The following is a 16,503-nucleotide window of genomic DNA, read 5'->3' on the forward strand; positions in this document are numbered from 1 at the left end:
GTCAGATCTTACTTGAGCTTTCCATGAAATAAAGAAAATGAGCATAGAACCAGATTAATTGGAAACAATTTATGGCTAAACCTACTAATTGAGAGTCTCATGTCTTAATCCTCACTGTTAAAAGGACTTCTGCTGTCAGAAAGGAAACACTTCAAACGAGTTTTGCAAGGCAGAGTGCTGTTCTTCATTAATTATTTGTCAATTCAATAAAATTCCATCATTAACTTTGCTAAGTTCAATAGACTTTCTGGATTCATGAACTACTGTACATCAAATGCCCTCAACCACTTGCATGTATCTTGTGATTTGCTTGTGAATGATTCACTGATCATTGATCAAAGGTCAATGTTCTGTCATAGGCTCGAGGATTATACACCTTACACTGGATGTTGTTTCTTAATCTGCTCATTCAGAAATTCAACCTACTCAAAAACAGAAAATACTGAACAAAAATTTCCAATTTATACTCCAGTTCAGGAGAAGCTCGGTAAGTATGAGATGGAAAGAAATAGGAGGATATGCTGACAGGGTTAGATGAAGTAGGGTGGGAGAAGGCTTGTGTGGAGATTAAATTATGGCACAGACCAGTTGTGTTAAGTGGCTTGTTGAATGCTGTGAACTGTACTGGCAGGATTTTTCTCCCATTCCGTGATGGCGGAAAGTGGCATGTGCTCACTGGTGGTGAGATGTTATGGTCCTGCCGTTGTCAACAAGGTTTCTTGGGAAACCCACAGCAGGGGTGTGCCATTGGCAGGACCATAAGATCCTGCCAGCATCAACGGCAGTGAGATTTCGGCTTGTATAATTCAATGTAAAATATTTTCTCTAAGGCGTCAAACAATTGATTTTCGCTACTCAAGAGTAAAATGAAAACCCCTACCTTCTGGAATCTTATTTTATGTTATGACTAAATTGCCCAGTCCAGGATATTAAGTGTACGATTTTTTCTTAACTAACAGTGAGCTCCCCAACCCCACATGCATCTCCTTTTAGAACCATAGAAAATTACAGCTCAGAAACAGGCCTTTTGGCCCTTCTTGTCTGTGCCGAACCATTTTTTGCCTAGTCCCACTGACCTGCACTTGGACCATATCCCTCCACACCCCTCTCATCCATGAACCCGTCCAAGTTTTTCTTAAATGTTAAAAGTGACCCCGCATTTACCACTTTATCCGGCAGCTCATTCCACACTCCCACCACTCTCTGCATGAAGAAGCTCCCCCTAATATTCCCTTTAAACTTTTCTCCTTTCACCCTTAACCCATGCCCTCTGGTTTTTTTCTCCCCTACCCTCAGCGGAAAAAGCCTGCTTGCATTCACTCTATCTATACCCATCAAAATCTTATACACCTCCATCAAATCTCCCCTCAATCTTCTATGCTCCAGGGAATAAAGTCCCAACCTATTCAATCTCTCTCTGTAACTCAGCTTCTCAAGTCCCGGCAACATCCTTGTGAACCTTCTCTGCACTCTTTCAACCTTATTTACATCCTTCCTGTAACTAGGTGACCAAAACTGTACACAATACTCCAAATTCGGCCTCACCAATGCCTTATATAACCTTACCATAACACTCCAACTTTTATACTTGATACTCCGATTTATAAAGGCCAATGTACCAAAGGCACTCTTTACGATCCTATCCACCTGCGACGTCACTTTTAGGGAATTCTGTACCTGTATTCCCAGATCCCTCTGTTCAACTGCACTCTTCAGAGTCCTACCATTTACCCTGTACGTTCGACTTTGGTTTGTCCTTCCAATGTGCAATATCTCACACTTCTCTGCGTTAAATTCCATTTGCCGTTTTTCAGCCCATTTTTCTAGTTGGTCCAAATCCCTCTGCAAGCTTTGAAAACCTTCCTCACTGTCCACTACACCTCCAATCTTTGTATCATCAGCAAACTTGCTGATCCAATTTACCACATTATCATCCAGATCATTGATATAGATGACAAACAACAATGGACCCAACACCGATCCCTGCGGCACACCACTAGTCACAGGCCTCCACTCAGAGAAGCAATCCTCCACAACCACTCTCTGGCTTCTTCCTGTTGTGAGACTTCTTACTGTTCTTCCATTGAGCCAGTGTCTAATCCAATTTACTACCTCCCCATGTATACCTAGCGACTTTTGTGTCACATTGAAAGCAATCTTTAAATTCACTTGTTATTTGAAAAAATGAATCAGGTACTGCTATGTCACATACTATTTCTCAAACATTTTCATAACAATTCTGCAAGTTTCAATAAATACCCAGCACATATTGTGAGAGAATTATATAGTTTAAAACAAAGTAAGGTTTGACCTTTTTCTCATGGTCCAAAATGTCCCAGGTGCTGAGTTTGCAGACAAAGACAATCAAGTATTGTACTCTTACAAAGAAGAATGAATAAAAACAGGAATGTTAGAGCCCCAAATAGCTTTATCTGTTCTCCCATCTAAAAATTGGAGTATTCTTCTAACTGCTCATAGTGAAACTCACTGTCTTCGGACAAATCAACAGTACCGTTGCCTAGGCAGGCGATTTGGGAAATGCCATAATGTTCTTAGCTTTCTCTTATCAAAAGTGTGATAAAACATCATCATTGTAGGGAACACTAGAGTAGCCACCTTAACAAAACTGTCAAATATTTTATATGATGTGGAGATGCCGGTGTTGGACTGGGGTAAACACAGTAAGAAGTCTCACAACACCAGGTTAAAGGCCAACAGGTTTATTTGGTAGCAAACTTTGGTATAAAATATTTTATATGGCAGAAGAAAAGATGCCAAATAATTCCTTCAGAAGTTTGAAATTTTAATCTGCATCATACTGTTATGTTTGCTGGACAAGCTACAAGGTTTAGCAGCCACATCTCATTCCACTAGAGTGTTAGTTTCAACTGGAATTGCATGTGGTGTGAGACTTGTGACAGTTGTGTTAAGCAGTGGATATGACTGCAGTTAAGGCGGGGAAAACAGTGCCTGAAAGTCAATTTAAGACTTGGTTGGAAGTTGCGTCAGTCAGCTTCACACCCATCTGACAATGCTGAGGCTCAGCAGATTTCTACCTAAAGTTGGAAAGACTGCATGAGTTGTCAAGGATCTTAACACGTTATCTCATGCCGTATGTGTCAGCTGTGAATGTTGCCTGACCAGTGCACCTTTCTAGGATTGGCCTGAAGTGTGCTTCCTACTTAAACTTGCTCACCCGGAGGCATGCATTTCTTAAAGCCTGCTTGTGAACAGACTTACTCCCTGATCAAGGCAAATTGAAATCTTAGGACTAATTCTCAACTTTATAGACAAGTAAAGCATTAAACTTCGACTTACTAGATCACTGAAACATGATTGTAAAAACAAAATTAAAGGCAGGCTCAGCTTCCAACAACATGCCAGTAGGCATGCAATGGTTTTAATTAATATCATTGCTATAATTTAGAAAATGTACAAAATAAGATTGTAATCTACTTAATTATTGTTCCAATAAAATGTTAGAAATATCCGCATTAATTAGTATAATTATCTTTTTTGATTGTTACTAGACACTGCACGGAGACGAGATTGCTCTCAGTAAACAGCAAAATCACTGAACTCCTTCACAACATTTAACTTAACATTCCACGGACTAGTTTAGATTACATTATGGATTTTAATTCATGAATTCAGATTAAACTTATTTTTCATTTTTGAAAGCTTTCAGAATTTGTGTTAAACACCTGAATTGCTCAGTTAAGTTGGGGATATTTTTGATCACACCCAGACATAGGGCCCACACTCACTGGAAATCATTTAATTTCCTTAAACAGCTGGAAATGATTCGCAGTTTTTGAAGAAACTAGAGCAGCTACAGGGACAACTGTTCTTCTAGTTCTCCTTTTAATCGCCAAGATATTTTACATGTATGCTGAACTGGTCACAAAGAAGTTTAAGATCTGTATTACTTTGTTAAGTAAAACATCAAACGCCTGAAAATATTTCTCACGAGCGAATGATTGTGGGTAACCAGAATCAGGGTTGAGTTTTAAGCTACAAATGTTTCACTTGTCAGTTTGCACTAACCTTTGCAATGTTGCACGAGAGGGTGCTCCCCACCTTCTGCCATAACTCCACTTTCAGCTACTTATGCTGATTCTCCAGAGGCTCCTGCATAACTTGCAGCAAACAATTTGAGATCCACTTGGGATTTTCAGACCAAATTCTCAAGATTGAATCATAGAATCCCGACAGTGGAGAAGGAGGCCATTTGGCCTATCGAGTCTGCACCAACCACAATCCCACCCAGGCCCTATTCCCTTAACCCCTCATTTATTCTGCTAATCCCCCTGACACTTGGATCAATTTATCATAGGCAATCAATTGAACCCACACATCTTTGGACTGTGGGAAGAAACCAGAGTACTCGGAGGAAATCCACGCAGACACGGGGAGAATGTGCAAACTCCACACAGACAGTGACCCGAGGCCGGAACTGAACCCGGGTCCCTGGCGCTGTGAGGCAGCAGTGCTAACTACTACTGTGCCAGCATGCCGCCAGATAGCATGGGGGAAAGAAAATTGACAATATAGAGCATTCCTTTACCTCGGATTTGTACACTGACGTTCTCTGTTGGTTACTCCTCCCCCACAGGTCCTTGAACAAGGTGACCACATCGACCAGCTTGACCAACGACCATTGATAGGTTTTGGTCCCGAGTCGCCATGTTTCACACATTGCCCACGACGGCACCACTGTATCACAAAACAAAAAGGTAAAATTGAAAACTGACTAAATAATTACATTGTTAGCATATTTAGCGATAAGTTCTGATTATTTAATGTATTATCCAAGCTATCCACACTAAATAATGTGTTATTTAATGTACTATCAAATCTCCTGCAACTTTCCTTGTGCAAGTCAAAGATATGGCTTAGAAATTGGATCTTGTGTTCATTTCACGGGTGTGAAATGGGCATTTAACAGCCCAATACGGTGGCTGAACATGCTTTGGCTGCTATAATGCTTAGGGCTCCTCTGTATGCTTGCAGGGTCCATTCCAAAAGAAGGCTTTAGGCTCTCTATTTGCATAAACAAAGCTTAATGGTTGCTCACAGGCCCTGCCTTTGTAAACCTGATTGTACATAATCACAGCATGTGCCTGCACACAGTGATAATTTTCATCAGGTTCTTGCCAGCTAAGCGGACAGTTCTTAAAGAGGTTGAAAAAGAAACTACCTTGTCATGGAGCCAGGAGTAGTAGAAATATTTCCCAAACCCATCCACTCCTGATTTTTTCCTTCTCCGCCTGAATTTTAAGAACATAGACTGATATCAGAGTGTGTCAATTTTGATCCCTCCCAGGACTGCTGAGCTGGCTCTGAGACAGTGAATGTCAATTTGAGCCAGTAATAATGAATGAGGTCAGTGGAACAATTTGCTGCAGTCCTGTGGCCTCCTCATTAGTAGCGTGCAATGTCTGCTGCATTAGGATCGTGCTCCAATTTGGGCACAATCCAAATTCTAGGCCATGTTTTCTATGGATAGCAAAAATTTCATTGAGTTATGCATTGCACCCCCTTCATCTGATCTCCTATCACCTTCCCTCACCTTTTTACCATCCCTTTCGACATATTCATATCTGCATGTGTTATGATGGTGTGAATTGAGCATGAATGATATTAGTCTTTAATTTCATTGGCTGATCAAATATATATTGAACTGCCTAATGGGGACTTTTAACAAGCAGACTCAAGCTGGCTGCCACAAGTCACCTGACATCTGGTATTACAAGTGGAACTGTTTCTGGAAGGTTCTAATGTGGATTCCAATTAAGAAATACCACATCATCCTTCTATGGCATTTTACGCCTGCTGATGTAAAAAACTAACTTAAAAAGATTTACAGACATTGCGCTGGCCCTCATGTTTGTACTTCTTCAAAGTTACCTCTCAAGTGGAGACAGAAAGTCTACCGGGACAACAGCTATATGGAAGGTGTTTTCCCTATCTCATCACGATAGATGATGGATCATTCAGGAGTTAATGGCTGGTGAAGGAACACAATCACTTAGATCCCAGGACAAAAGCTACTGGTCTGTCCAGATGTGAGCTACTCAATTACTTTCTGAACTCATTGTCGAAAGAGAAATCACGTGACTGGAGTAACCATTTTTGAGTGTTTTTTATTGCAAAATGCAAGCTGCTAAGCAGAAGTCTGGAAGAAGGCTGCCAATGGAGCAGTAACAATCTCTCTCCCCTCTCTCTCAAGGTCGAGACCATATCTCTATTACAGATTGAAATCCAGCACAGTGATAGAGAATTGTCATTAAAAAAATCAAACGCAAAAATCATCAACGTTTACAAAGAGACTGGATGGAAATTTCCATTCTCTGCAGGGTCCTGGCTGAGGTGAGAAAGCTGGCGTCCAGCTCACAGGCAGCATGATCAGCTTTTCTCTCCAGGTAACCCAGCATGCTATGCAGAAAACATCTGGAGGTGTGGCTTATGCTGCCATACTGGCAGGGCAGGACTGGAAAAAGTCGACAGCCAGGAAGCCAGATAGGAAAACAGGGAGCCCTCCTCACATGGAGACCAGCCCCCACAGACACAGGGGAGGACCTTGCCTCCCCCGCCCCTTGGATAAGGGGAACCCAGCCATCAATGAAGCTCCTGAGAGGGGCCCACTTGATAGGAGCCACTGCTAGGGTGCCTGGGGGCAATGCCAGGATGCCAGGGTACTCGGGCATGTCCCTCTTCTCCCAGGGGCTATACTTAGAGTGCCCCCAGTTCCCTTTTTAAAAAAAGGTGTTGGTTCCCGACAGGGAGAATGTCAAACGGGTGGGGGGGGGGGGTGAGAATTAGAAAATGAGATCTCACTGGCAAGATTTGCATCCTGAGTCTTGCAATATTTTGCGCCTTTGTCGCTGTTTTTGTTCTCTGTAAACGCTGACGCAAAGTCATGGCCAATGTCTCTAGAAATTGTAGTTTATCTGGGCTTTAATTCCACTGAAATTTCAAGACCACTGTGGAAAAGTTTTGTTTCAGCCATAGATATCAGTGAAGGACTCAAACAGTGAACTCTCTATTTTTGACCTTTTAGTTTTGAAGTTTTTAATTTGGCCAAAAACTAACTTCCTACTTCCTGCATAACATGTAATTTTGAATGCTTGTGTGTGTGTGTTTGTATGAAAATATGTTAGGATGGTCAGTATGTGGATTTTATCTTTGTAAATATCCTTTTTTTAACCTGGGTGGATTTTAATCTGAATGAAAACTAATTCCTTTGTGTTTTAAACTCAAGAATGCCTACCAGACTGATTTCTTTGCAATCAGCACCTAAATGGTTCGGCAGAGACATTTAGTAAATACCTTAACCCTAACAAATTACATAAAACCCTGTTATGGCCAGGCCTAGCGTGGTAGAACTGAGAGGTAATTTGTACCCCATCTCACAGAATGGTACCTCAATTCCCCAATCTCTTACATCATTGTACCATCTTGAACTCTGTGGCTGACCACCTCTTGTCCTTCATGACTGATACCTGACCCTCTCTGCTTGACCCCTATTGCACCATCTGGATGGCTGCCACAATGGAGCACTTTCTCCTGAGGTGCGCAGGCTGAGACACGAATTTCTCGATTCCTACTACCTGCCTCAAGGATGAAAATCCAAGCCTTGTCCTCCATGCCACACCTGCAGTTGTATTCCTCCACCACTAGATGGAACTTCACACTTTCCAATTCCCCAACTTGTTGGAAATTTTCAGAGGCTGCCCTCACCATTGTGCTTATTCTTTGGCCAAGTCCTTATGCTAAGTGGGGGCTTAACATTTTAATTTCTTCACTCTAGTTTTCAAAATAACATTCTCTCTCTCCATTTTAGGGATCTTGCTGTCTTTAGCCTCCTGCCTCTCCTCTCTGTAAAAATTTAAATTCCCCATATCTAGTCATGGTATCGATGTTATAGGGACCATCTCTCTTCTAAATGGTGGCTTGAAATTGCCGCCATTTTTAAATTCACCTTGTTGTTTTCAGTTTTTGGAAAATAAAGATTCCACAGTGGTTGGCACTGCTGCCTCACAGTGCCAGGGACATGGGTTTGATTCCTTCCTTGGGTCACTGCCTGTGTGGAGTCTGCACGTTTTTCCCGTGTCTGCGTGGGTTTCCTCCGGGTGCTCCGGTTTCCTCCCACAGTCTGAAAGACGTGCGGGTTAGGTGCATTGACCATGCTAAATTCTCCCTCAGTGTACCCGAACAGGTGCCGGAGTGTGGCGACAAAGGGACTTTCACAGTAACTTCATTGCAGTGTTAGTATAAGCTTACTTGTGGCACTAAAAAATTAAGTTTTTGATGTTTTTAAATGCCATTGAATGTCGTGCCTCAAGGATATCCTAGATAATTATCGTTCGGACTTGTCATTATTCCCAATTGCAACTGATCATTTAAAGAGCAGATGTGGCAAAAGTTGAACTCTAGAGCAATTGCGCTTAGACCATTAGCCAACTAGAAGAAAGCAGGGCGTTTGCTCATACTCAAATAATCCTGGGATGCCATTGATCCATCCCTGATCCAGCCCGACTTCAAGTAGTGCTGGCTTGCAAACACCATGAATAGTTCTGAAGACGACATTGTCTGGATAGATGTCCTGTGCAAGTGGGTGGAATCCCATGTGGTGTCATGGGGGTGCGGAGTACTGAGTGTATAATCAGTTGGTTACTGGTGTTGGGGGAGAGGGGTGCGGTTTGGATCTTTCATTTGTTTCCCAGAAGTTAGAAGTGCTTTTAATTCTTCTAACTAATTCCGGACATCTATCATAATACAGTTAGAACCGAAGTTTGCAATTTAGATCACATTTCGTGATGGTTCACAGCGCAAGGCAATTGCTCAGAGGAAGTTGGCACTTCTGGGCAATTGCCTTGCAAACCTTTACCTGCCAAGTTCCAAGAGGGATTCCCCAGCTCATCTTCAAGATCCGCCCCCACAGTCCAATGGGAATTACAGCCCGACAGCTTTTCAACTTCACTGTCAGTGCTTCACTGTCAGGCATTCAGTCCCTGATTGAGGGCCGCAGATTTGGGAAGTGGGGAATGCTAAAAATTATCCCCTGCCCCCAACACTCTTGAAACCCCCTCCACACCCCGAACCACTCCCTCATCCAGCTCCAGTCACTCTTGTATCCAGGGATCCAGCAGTAATTTTTGGCTGGGCCTTACCAGCAGAAACCACTGTCCCCAGTGATGCCAATGGAGAACTGTCAGTCTCTGACCTGGAAAAGAATGGTTCAATCAAGCAGACGCAGCATGGATTCATGAAGGGAAAGTCATGTTTGACTAATTTACTGGAATTTTTTGAGGATATAATGAGTGCGGTTGACAGAGGGGAACCGGTGGATGTGGTGTATTTAGATTTCCAGAAGGCATTCGATAAGGTGCCTCACAAAAGGTTGCTGCATAAGATATAGGTACACGGAGTTGGGGGTAAAGTGTTAGTGTGGATTGAGGATTGGCTATCTAACAGAAAGCAGAGAGTCGGAATAAATGGGTTGACAATCAGTGACTAGTGGCGTGCCGCAGGGATCGGTGGTAGGGCCTCAATTATTTCCCATATACATAGATGATCTGGAGGAGGGGACCGAGTGTAGGGTAACAAAGTTTGCGGATGACACAAAGATGAGTGGGAAAGCAAATTGCGTGGAGGACACAGAGTCTGCAGAGAGATTTGGATAGGCTAAGTGAGTGGGCAAGGATCTGGCAGATGGAGTATAACGTTGGTAAGTGTGAGGTTACCCACTCTGGAAGGAATAATAGTAAAATGGACTATTATTTAAACGGTGAAAAATTACAACATGCTACAGTGCAGAGGGACCTGGGGGTCCTTGTGCATGAATCACAAAAACTCAGTTTGCAGGTGCAGCAGGTAATCAAGAAGGCAAATGGAATGTTGGCCTTTATCGCGAGAGGGATGGAGTATAAAAGCAGGGAGGTCATGCTGCAACTGTACAGGGTACTGGTGAGGCCGCACCTAGAGTACTGTGTACAATTTTGGTCTCCATATTTAAGAAAGGATATATTAGATTTGGAGGGAGTACAGAGAAGGTTCACCAGGTTGATTCCGGAGATGAGGGGGTTAGCTTATGAGGAGAGATTGAGTAGGTTGGGCCTGTACTCATGGGAGTTTAGAAGGTTGAGGGGAGATCTTATAGAGACATATAAGATAATGAAGGGGCTAGACAGGGTAGAAGCAGTGAGGTTATTTCCACTTACAATGGAAACAAGAACTAGGGGGCATAGCCTCAAAATACGGGAGAGTCAATTTAGAACAGAGTTGAGGAGGAACTTCTTCTCCCAGAGGGTAGTGAATCTTTGGAATTCTCTGCCCAATGAAGCAGTAGAGGCTACCTCGTTAAATGTGTTTAAGTCACAGATAGACAGATTTTTAACCATTAAGGGAGTTAAGAGTTATGGGGAGCGAGCGGGTAAGTGGAGCTGAACCCACTATCAGATCAGCCATGATCTTATTGAATGGCGGAGCAGGCTTGAGGGGCTAGATGGCCTACTCCTGCTCCTATCTCTTATGTTATGTTCTCTGACTGACCAACCTTTCTTGGGGAAAATTTTAACCCCACTGGGGCTTAGTTGCGTGGAAGGCCCAACACTGGCCAAGTAAGTGCCTCAGACCACTTAAAGCTCATTGGACCTCCCCCATGGAAAAGAAACAGAGCTCCCACCTGTACGGGCGGCACGGTGGCACAATGGTTAGCACTGCTGCCTCACAGCGCCAGGGACCCAGGTTCAATTCCGGCCTTGGGTCACTGTCTGTGTGGAGTTTGCACACTCTCTCTGTGTCTGCGTGGGTTTCCTCCGGGTGCTCCGGTTTCCTCCCACAGTCCAAAGATGTGTGGGTTAGATGGATTGGCCATGCTAAATTAATCCTAGTGTCAGGGGGGTTAGCAAGGTAAATATGAGAAGTTACGGGGACAGGTGCTTGGGTGGGATTGTAGTCAGTGCAGACTTGATGGGCCGAATGGTCTCCTTCCACAATGTAGGGATTCTATGATCCTACAACACTCCAACCGGTGCAGCAGGGGGAAAAAACCCTATTTGTTAGCACTTGATACCGGCCCATGTCCTAGTTATTGCTTATTTTACATTTATCTAATTTTATTCCTCTTAAGACGCTCACACATTTATCACAATCTTTTCACAATGCTGAATTTCACAGAAAGCAGTTCCTTCACACTTGGAAACTCTAATAGAAAATGAGTATTTTAGGAAATGCATGTGGAAGGTTGGAAAACCACAAATTTACTTCAGCCTGGTATAAAAACGGAAGCCAACACTAATATTTACTTCTTTTCTAATGCTTTTCTAATAACACAAAGATATTCTTACCCATAATACTACTTTATTTAAGTTTACCAGGAGAGAATAGGTTAAAGAAAAACCTTCATGTCTCAACAGATGCTTTACATATTTATCAGTCACGGTCCACATGGTCTCATACATCAGCTGTATTGGCATCAGTTCACAGTGTATTTTGTTGAAAGCCAAGTTGTGAAATTTCCAAGTTAATACAGTGTACAAATTTCTCATCAGATCACAGAATAATGCAACGTTCACAGAATCAAACAGCACAGGAGACAGTTCAACCTACTCTGTGTTGTTCTCTTTTTCAATAAATAGGCAAGAACAAATATGAGGTAATGCTCAGAGGTTACCATTTATGCCAAATGTTAAAAATAATATGACCGCTTTGGCCAAAGAGAGAACAGATATTCATAAACCAAGTGTAATGTATCCAAGTTTGCTGATGACACCAAGTTAAGTGGGAAAGTAAGTTGTGAAGCGTTTGCAAAGGATTTCAATAGGTTAATGGGCAAGAACATGGCAGGTAGAATAGAATATGGGGGGGGGGGGGGGGGGGGTGTGAACTTGTCCAGTTTGGAAGGAAAAATATAAAAGTATATTTTTTTCATGGAGAAATGTTGGTTTTCATCTGGGTGTCCTTGAACTTGAATCACAAATTTAATATGCAGTCCAGCAAGCAATCAATAAAAGCAAATTGTATGTTGGACTTTATTACCAAGGGAGTAAGGTATAAAAGTGAAGCAGTCTCACTGCAATTGTCTGGGGCCTTGCTGAGACTACCCTGAGAATACTGTGTATAGTTTTGGTCTCATTAGTGGAGGAAAGATTTATTTGTCATTGACTCAATGCAACAAATGTTTACTCAACTGATTTCTGGGATGAAGGGATTGCCCTATGAGGTGAGATTGAGTAGACTCAGCCCTGGAATTCGGACGACTGAGAGGTGATTTTATTGAAGCATGTAACATTCTTAAAGGGCTTGATAGGCTAGATGCTGGAAGTCAAGTAACCCCTGTTTTGGGAAATCTAGGACACAGGGTCACAGTGTCAGAATAAGGGGTTGGCCACTTACAACCAAGATGAGGAGAAATCTCATTGAGAGAACTGCAAATCTTGCATTCTAGATGGAGAAAGCTTTTTTTATACAGAGAGAAATTGGTTCTTAGTGATGCGCAGAGCAAAAGCAAAGGGTGGGATTTTCCGGCTGCACGCGCTCCAAGGTTGGAAAATCCCACCTGAGGTCAATGGACCTTTGCATGATTCATGTCCCACCCACTACAATTCCTGTGGCAGACGGGACAGCAATATTCCGCCCAAAGAGTCAAATGGTTCACTCTTGTTCAAATTCCTTCTGCTCTTATCTACAATCAAGCCATACAAATCACTGTTTGTCATTGTTCATATCTCCCCTTAGATTGTAAATGTTGCCCTTCTCGTGTCCCCCACCTCATCGCCCACCTCCACCTTTCCTCCTGCTCACATCCTGCCAGTCACTCACTCTCCTGGTCAACAACGATTTCCAGTCACTGTGTCCACACCTTCCCTTACCACCGAGTCACTTTAAACATTCAGTGGAGGACGGCTGTCAATCTTGGAAGCCTCTTCTCCAATAAGCTGCCAAGGGGCATCCATTAGGTGTGCACAACTTGCAGATCTATTGATAATGAAGCTGATGCCAGATATTAGGTTTTCCTCAGGTTTATCCATTCAGATGGACGAATTGCTCTGCGTGCCCACCTTTAGCGCAAACAAAATCCCGCACCACAATTGTCTTCCCGTCAAGTTTCACTTTGGGAAGACTGTGTTCTGCATGTCTGTGGGCTGGAAAATGGCACAATACCCTAATGTCAGGCAACATTCCACGCACTTCACAAGCCTAACTGGAAGGTTTAGCAGCAATCGGATATCACTGAATCTCGACTGACTTCTCAATCTTTACTCCATGTGGATGACTAAATTTGACATTGTGTAACATTTCCATTAAAAGATTACATAGAATGGAGCAGAAGCTAACATCAGAATACATTATGGAGCTGATACAGAAAAATCAAACTGACAATCACACCACCATTGGTGGCCATGCTAAAATCGAGGATGCTCAAGAGGCCAGAATTTGAGTGCAGATATCTTAGAGGGGTACAATATAGGGCTAGAGAGGATAGGAGGCTAGGGAGGGTGAGACCATGGAGGCATTTAAAAACAAGGATGAGAACTTTAAAACCTAGACATTGCTTGACCAGAAGCCAATGAAGGTCAGCAAGTTAGCTGGGGACCAAGGTTCAATTCTGGCCTTGGGTGACCGGCAGTGTGGAGTTTGCACATTCCCCCTGTGTCTGTGTGGGTTTCTTCCGGGTGCTCTAATTTCCTCCCAAAGTCCAAAGCTGTGTAGGTTAGGTGGATTAGCTTTGGTAAATGTGTAAATGGAGATCGGGGTGTGGGGGATGGGCCTGGGTAAGACGCTCTTTGGAGAGTTGGTGCACACTTGATGGGCTAAATGGCCTCTTCCTACACTGTAGGGATTCTGTGGTTCTATGATAGGTGAATGGGGCTTGGTGGGAGATAGAAAATGGTTAGCGAAGCTTTGGATGACCTCAAGTATATGGAGAGTACAACGTGGGAGACCAGTCAGTAGTACATTGGAATAAACAAGCCTTGAGGTAAAAAATGAGGGTTACAGCCCCAAATAAGCTGAGGCAGCATTGAATTTACAGAGATGGAAATAGGCAGTCTTAGTGGTGGCAGGAACATTAGGTTGGAAGTTCATCTCAGGGTCAACTCTGACAAAAAGGTCGCGAACAGTCTAGTTTAGTTTCAGACAGTCGGCAGAAAGAGGGATGGAGTCAGTAGCTAGGGAACAGAGTTTGGACAATGGCTTCAGTCTTCCCTGTATTTGACTGGAGGAAATTTCTGTTCATGCAGTACCATAACCATAAAATAAGTACTTCTGTATTTGTAGGAGTAAAATACCTCCAAGCAACCCTGGGACCACAGACGTACATCATATTTTGATAACCAGCCAACAAGTACTTGGCTCTACAAAGTGCTTAAAGTTTAAACCTGGCATAGATGGCTTACTAATTATACATCCATTTAGCTCATTTGTCTTTCATTTCATGCCAAGAAAAATCATTGCAGCTTTTGCATACAATTAACCTGTCACTTAAAAATTATAATCGTGTTGCTCGTAGCTAGAATTCTTATAAGTAATACAAGCACAGCAACACACACTTTGATGTTTTGGCAACCTACCATTTTTGAGCATGACATCTACTTTTAAACAGTTTCTCTCAGGAGAATCTTGATAAATATATTAAAATAAATTATTACCAATTCCTGTTCTTTTTTTTACATAAACATGACTTATTTGTAGATTGATTAATCTTTAAAAAATCCTCAGTTAAATATCTTTGAGTTGTGTTCCAGTCAATGGAGATATCCACTAAAGATGCCTCGTCTCAGATTCAACCTCTTCTAACTTTGGAGCTTTCGACCAAAAGATGAAAAACTAGAACCAAATTATCTACAGAGCAACAATTACAGCACACCAACATTGATTCATGAGCTGATGCCAGCAACCACCAGATTAATATATAATTACCACATAATCCCAATAGTTGGTGAAAACACAGGAAACTGGGATTAGCAGGGTCAGGGTCCACCTTTTCAAAAATATGTTGCGTGTGTCCAGTTACCATAGAAGCATGTGTCTGTACATTGCTAATAAGTTAAAATAAATTTTAAAGTTTCTTTATGTCTGTCATTAGACTGTAATTGTACAATGCAAGGAAGTCTAAAATGGATTTTAATAAACAGCTATAAACAGAAGTTGAATTCAAACACATTCAGAGAATCATAGAATCCCTATAGTGCAGAAGAGGCCATTCGCGTCTGCACCAACTCTCTGACAGAGTATCTTACCCAGGCCTTCTTCCCTGCCCTATCCCTGTAACCCCACACATTTCTCATGGCTAATCCATCTAACCCACACATCTTGGAACACTAAGGGGCAATTTAGCATGTCCCATCCACCTAATCTGGAAACGTTTTGGAGTGTGGGAGGAACTGGAGCACCCGGAGGAAACCCACTCAGACACAGGGAGAATGTGCAAAATCCATACAGTTACCCAAGGCTAGAATTGAACCCGGGTCCCTGGTGCTGTAAGGCAGCAGTGCTAAGTTATTTGGAACTAAAATAGAAAATGCTGGAAAATCTCAGAAGGTCTGACAGTATTGGTGGAGAGAGAATAGAGCTAATGTTTTGAGTCTGGATGACCCTTTGTCAAGCTGGCATAGCTCTGACAAAGGACCATCCAGACCCAAAGCGTTGGCTCTATTCTCTCTCTCTACAGATGCTCTCGGACTGCTGAGATTTTTCAGTTTTTTTGTTTCAGATTCCAGCGTCCACAGTAATTTGCTTTTATATCAGTTATTTGGAGTTAGTTAGACACATTAAAAATTTGCGTTACTTTGCATTTTCAAGCAGTCACATAAATAGCAGAAGTAAAAAACTAACTTTAGCATAGGCACAAAACAGACAGCAGTGGGTTTTGTCGCCCAATATATATTGGGATACAAAAGCCCAACTTGACTTTTACCATCAACAGTTCTGTAGCGGCTTATAATGGTGAGAAAACTAAAAAGCCGTAGGTGAAAACATCCTTTGCTATAAATATGCCGCAGGGTTTCCCCTGGTCTCCTTAATTTCACTTGTGACACCCTGGACTAAATTTTGCAAGACACTGCTCCAAGTGTAAAACCCTACTCCACAGCAGATCAAAGAATCCAGCTTGCTACTCTCCAGACCAAACTTTCCAATCTCCTTCGCTGTCCATTACACAATTTATCTTTATTCACATTTGGCTCTTGTGTCATATTCATAAAACATCTCCTGATCTCTTTATGGTTCCAATACACACTCCAGCCAGCTTACAATGCCCATCAGGTCCTACTTTTTTCAACCAATCGAAAGCTCTGCATATGCCTAAGCATATCAACACTAATTTAATGCCATTAAGATAAAACTCATTTCATATATTCAACTCACTGAGAAAACGTTCCATGAAAAAAAAAATCCCACCAATCAAATTCAATAATACTGTTAATTGCAAGCTCTTCAAATTCATTAAAACAATAATTTTGTTTTTGGAAATCATGAAGCATCTTAAAAACATAT

General features: G+C 42.3%; 1 protein-coding gene across 1 annotated transcript in view; it reads right to left on the bottom strand.

Annotated features, from left to right (window-relative positions):
- The window catches only part of LOC144480979 (A disintegrin and metalloproteinase with thrombospondin motifs 16-like), a 235,139-nt gene that overhangs the window by 90,450 nt on the left and 128,186 nt on the right, over positions 1-16,503 (bottom strand). Inside the window, exon 11 of the mRNA XM_078200606.1 lies at positions 4,568-4,716. Within this exon, the coding sequence (XP_078056732.1) occupies positions 4,568-4,716 (149 nt within the window). The remainder of the gene's footprint in view (positions 1-4,567; positions 4,717-16,503) is intronic.

This window comes from Mustelus asterias, chromosome 2, assembly GCF_964213995.1.
Source record: "Mustelus asterias chromosome 2, sMusAst1.hap1.1, whole genome shotgun sequence".
Classification (NCBI taxonomy): domain Eukaryota; kingdom Metazoa; phylum Chordata; class Chondrichthyes; order Carcharhiniformes; family Triakidae; genus Mustelus; species Mustelus asterias.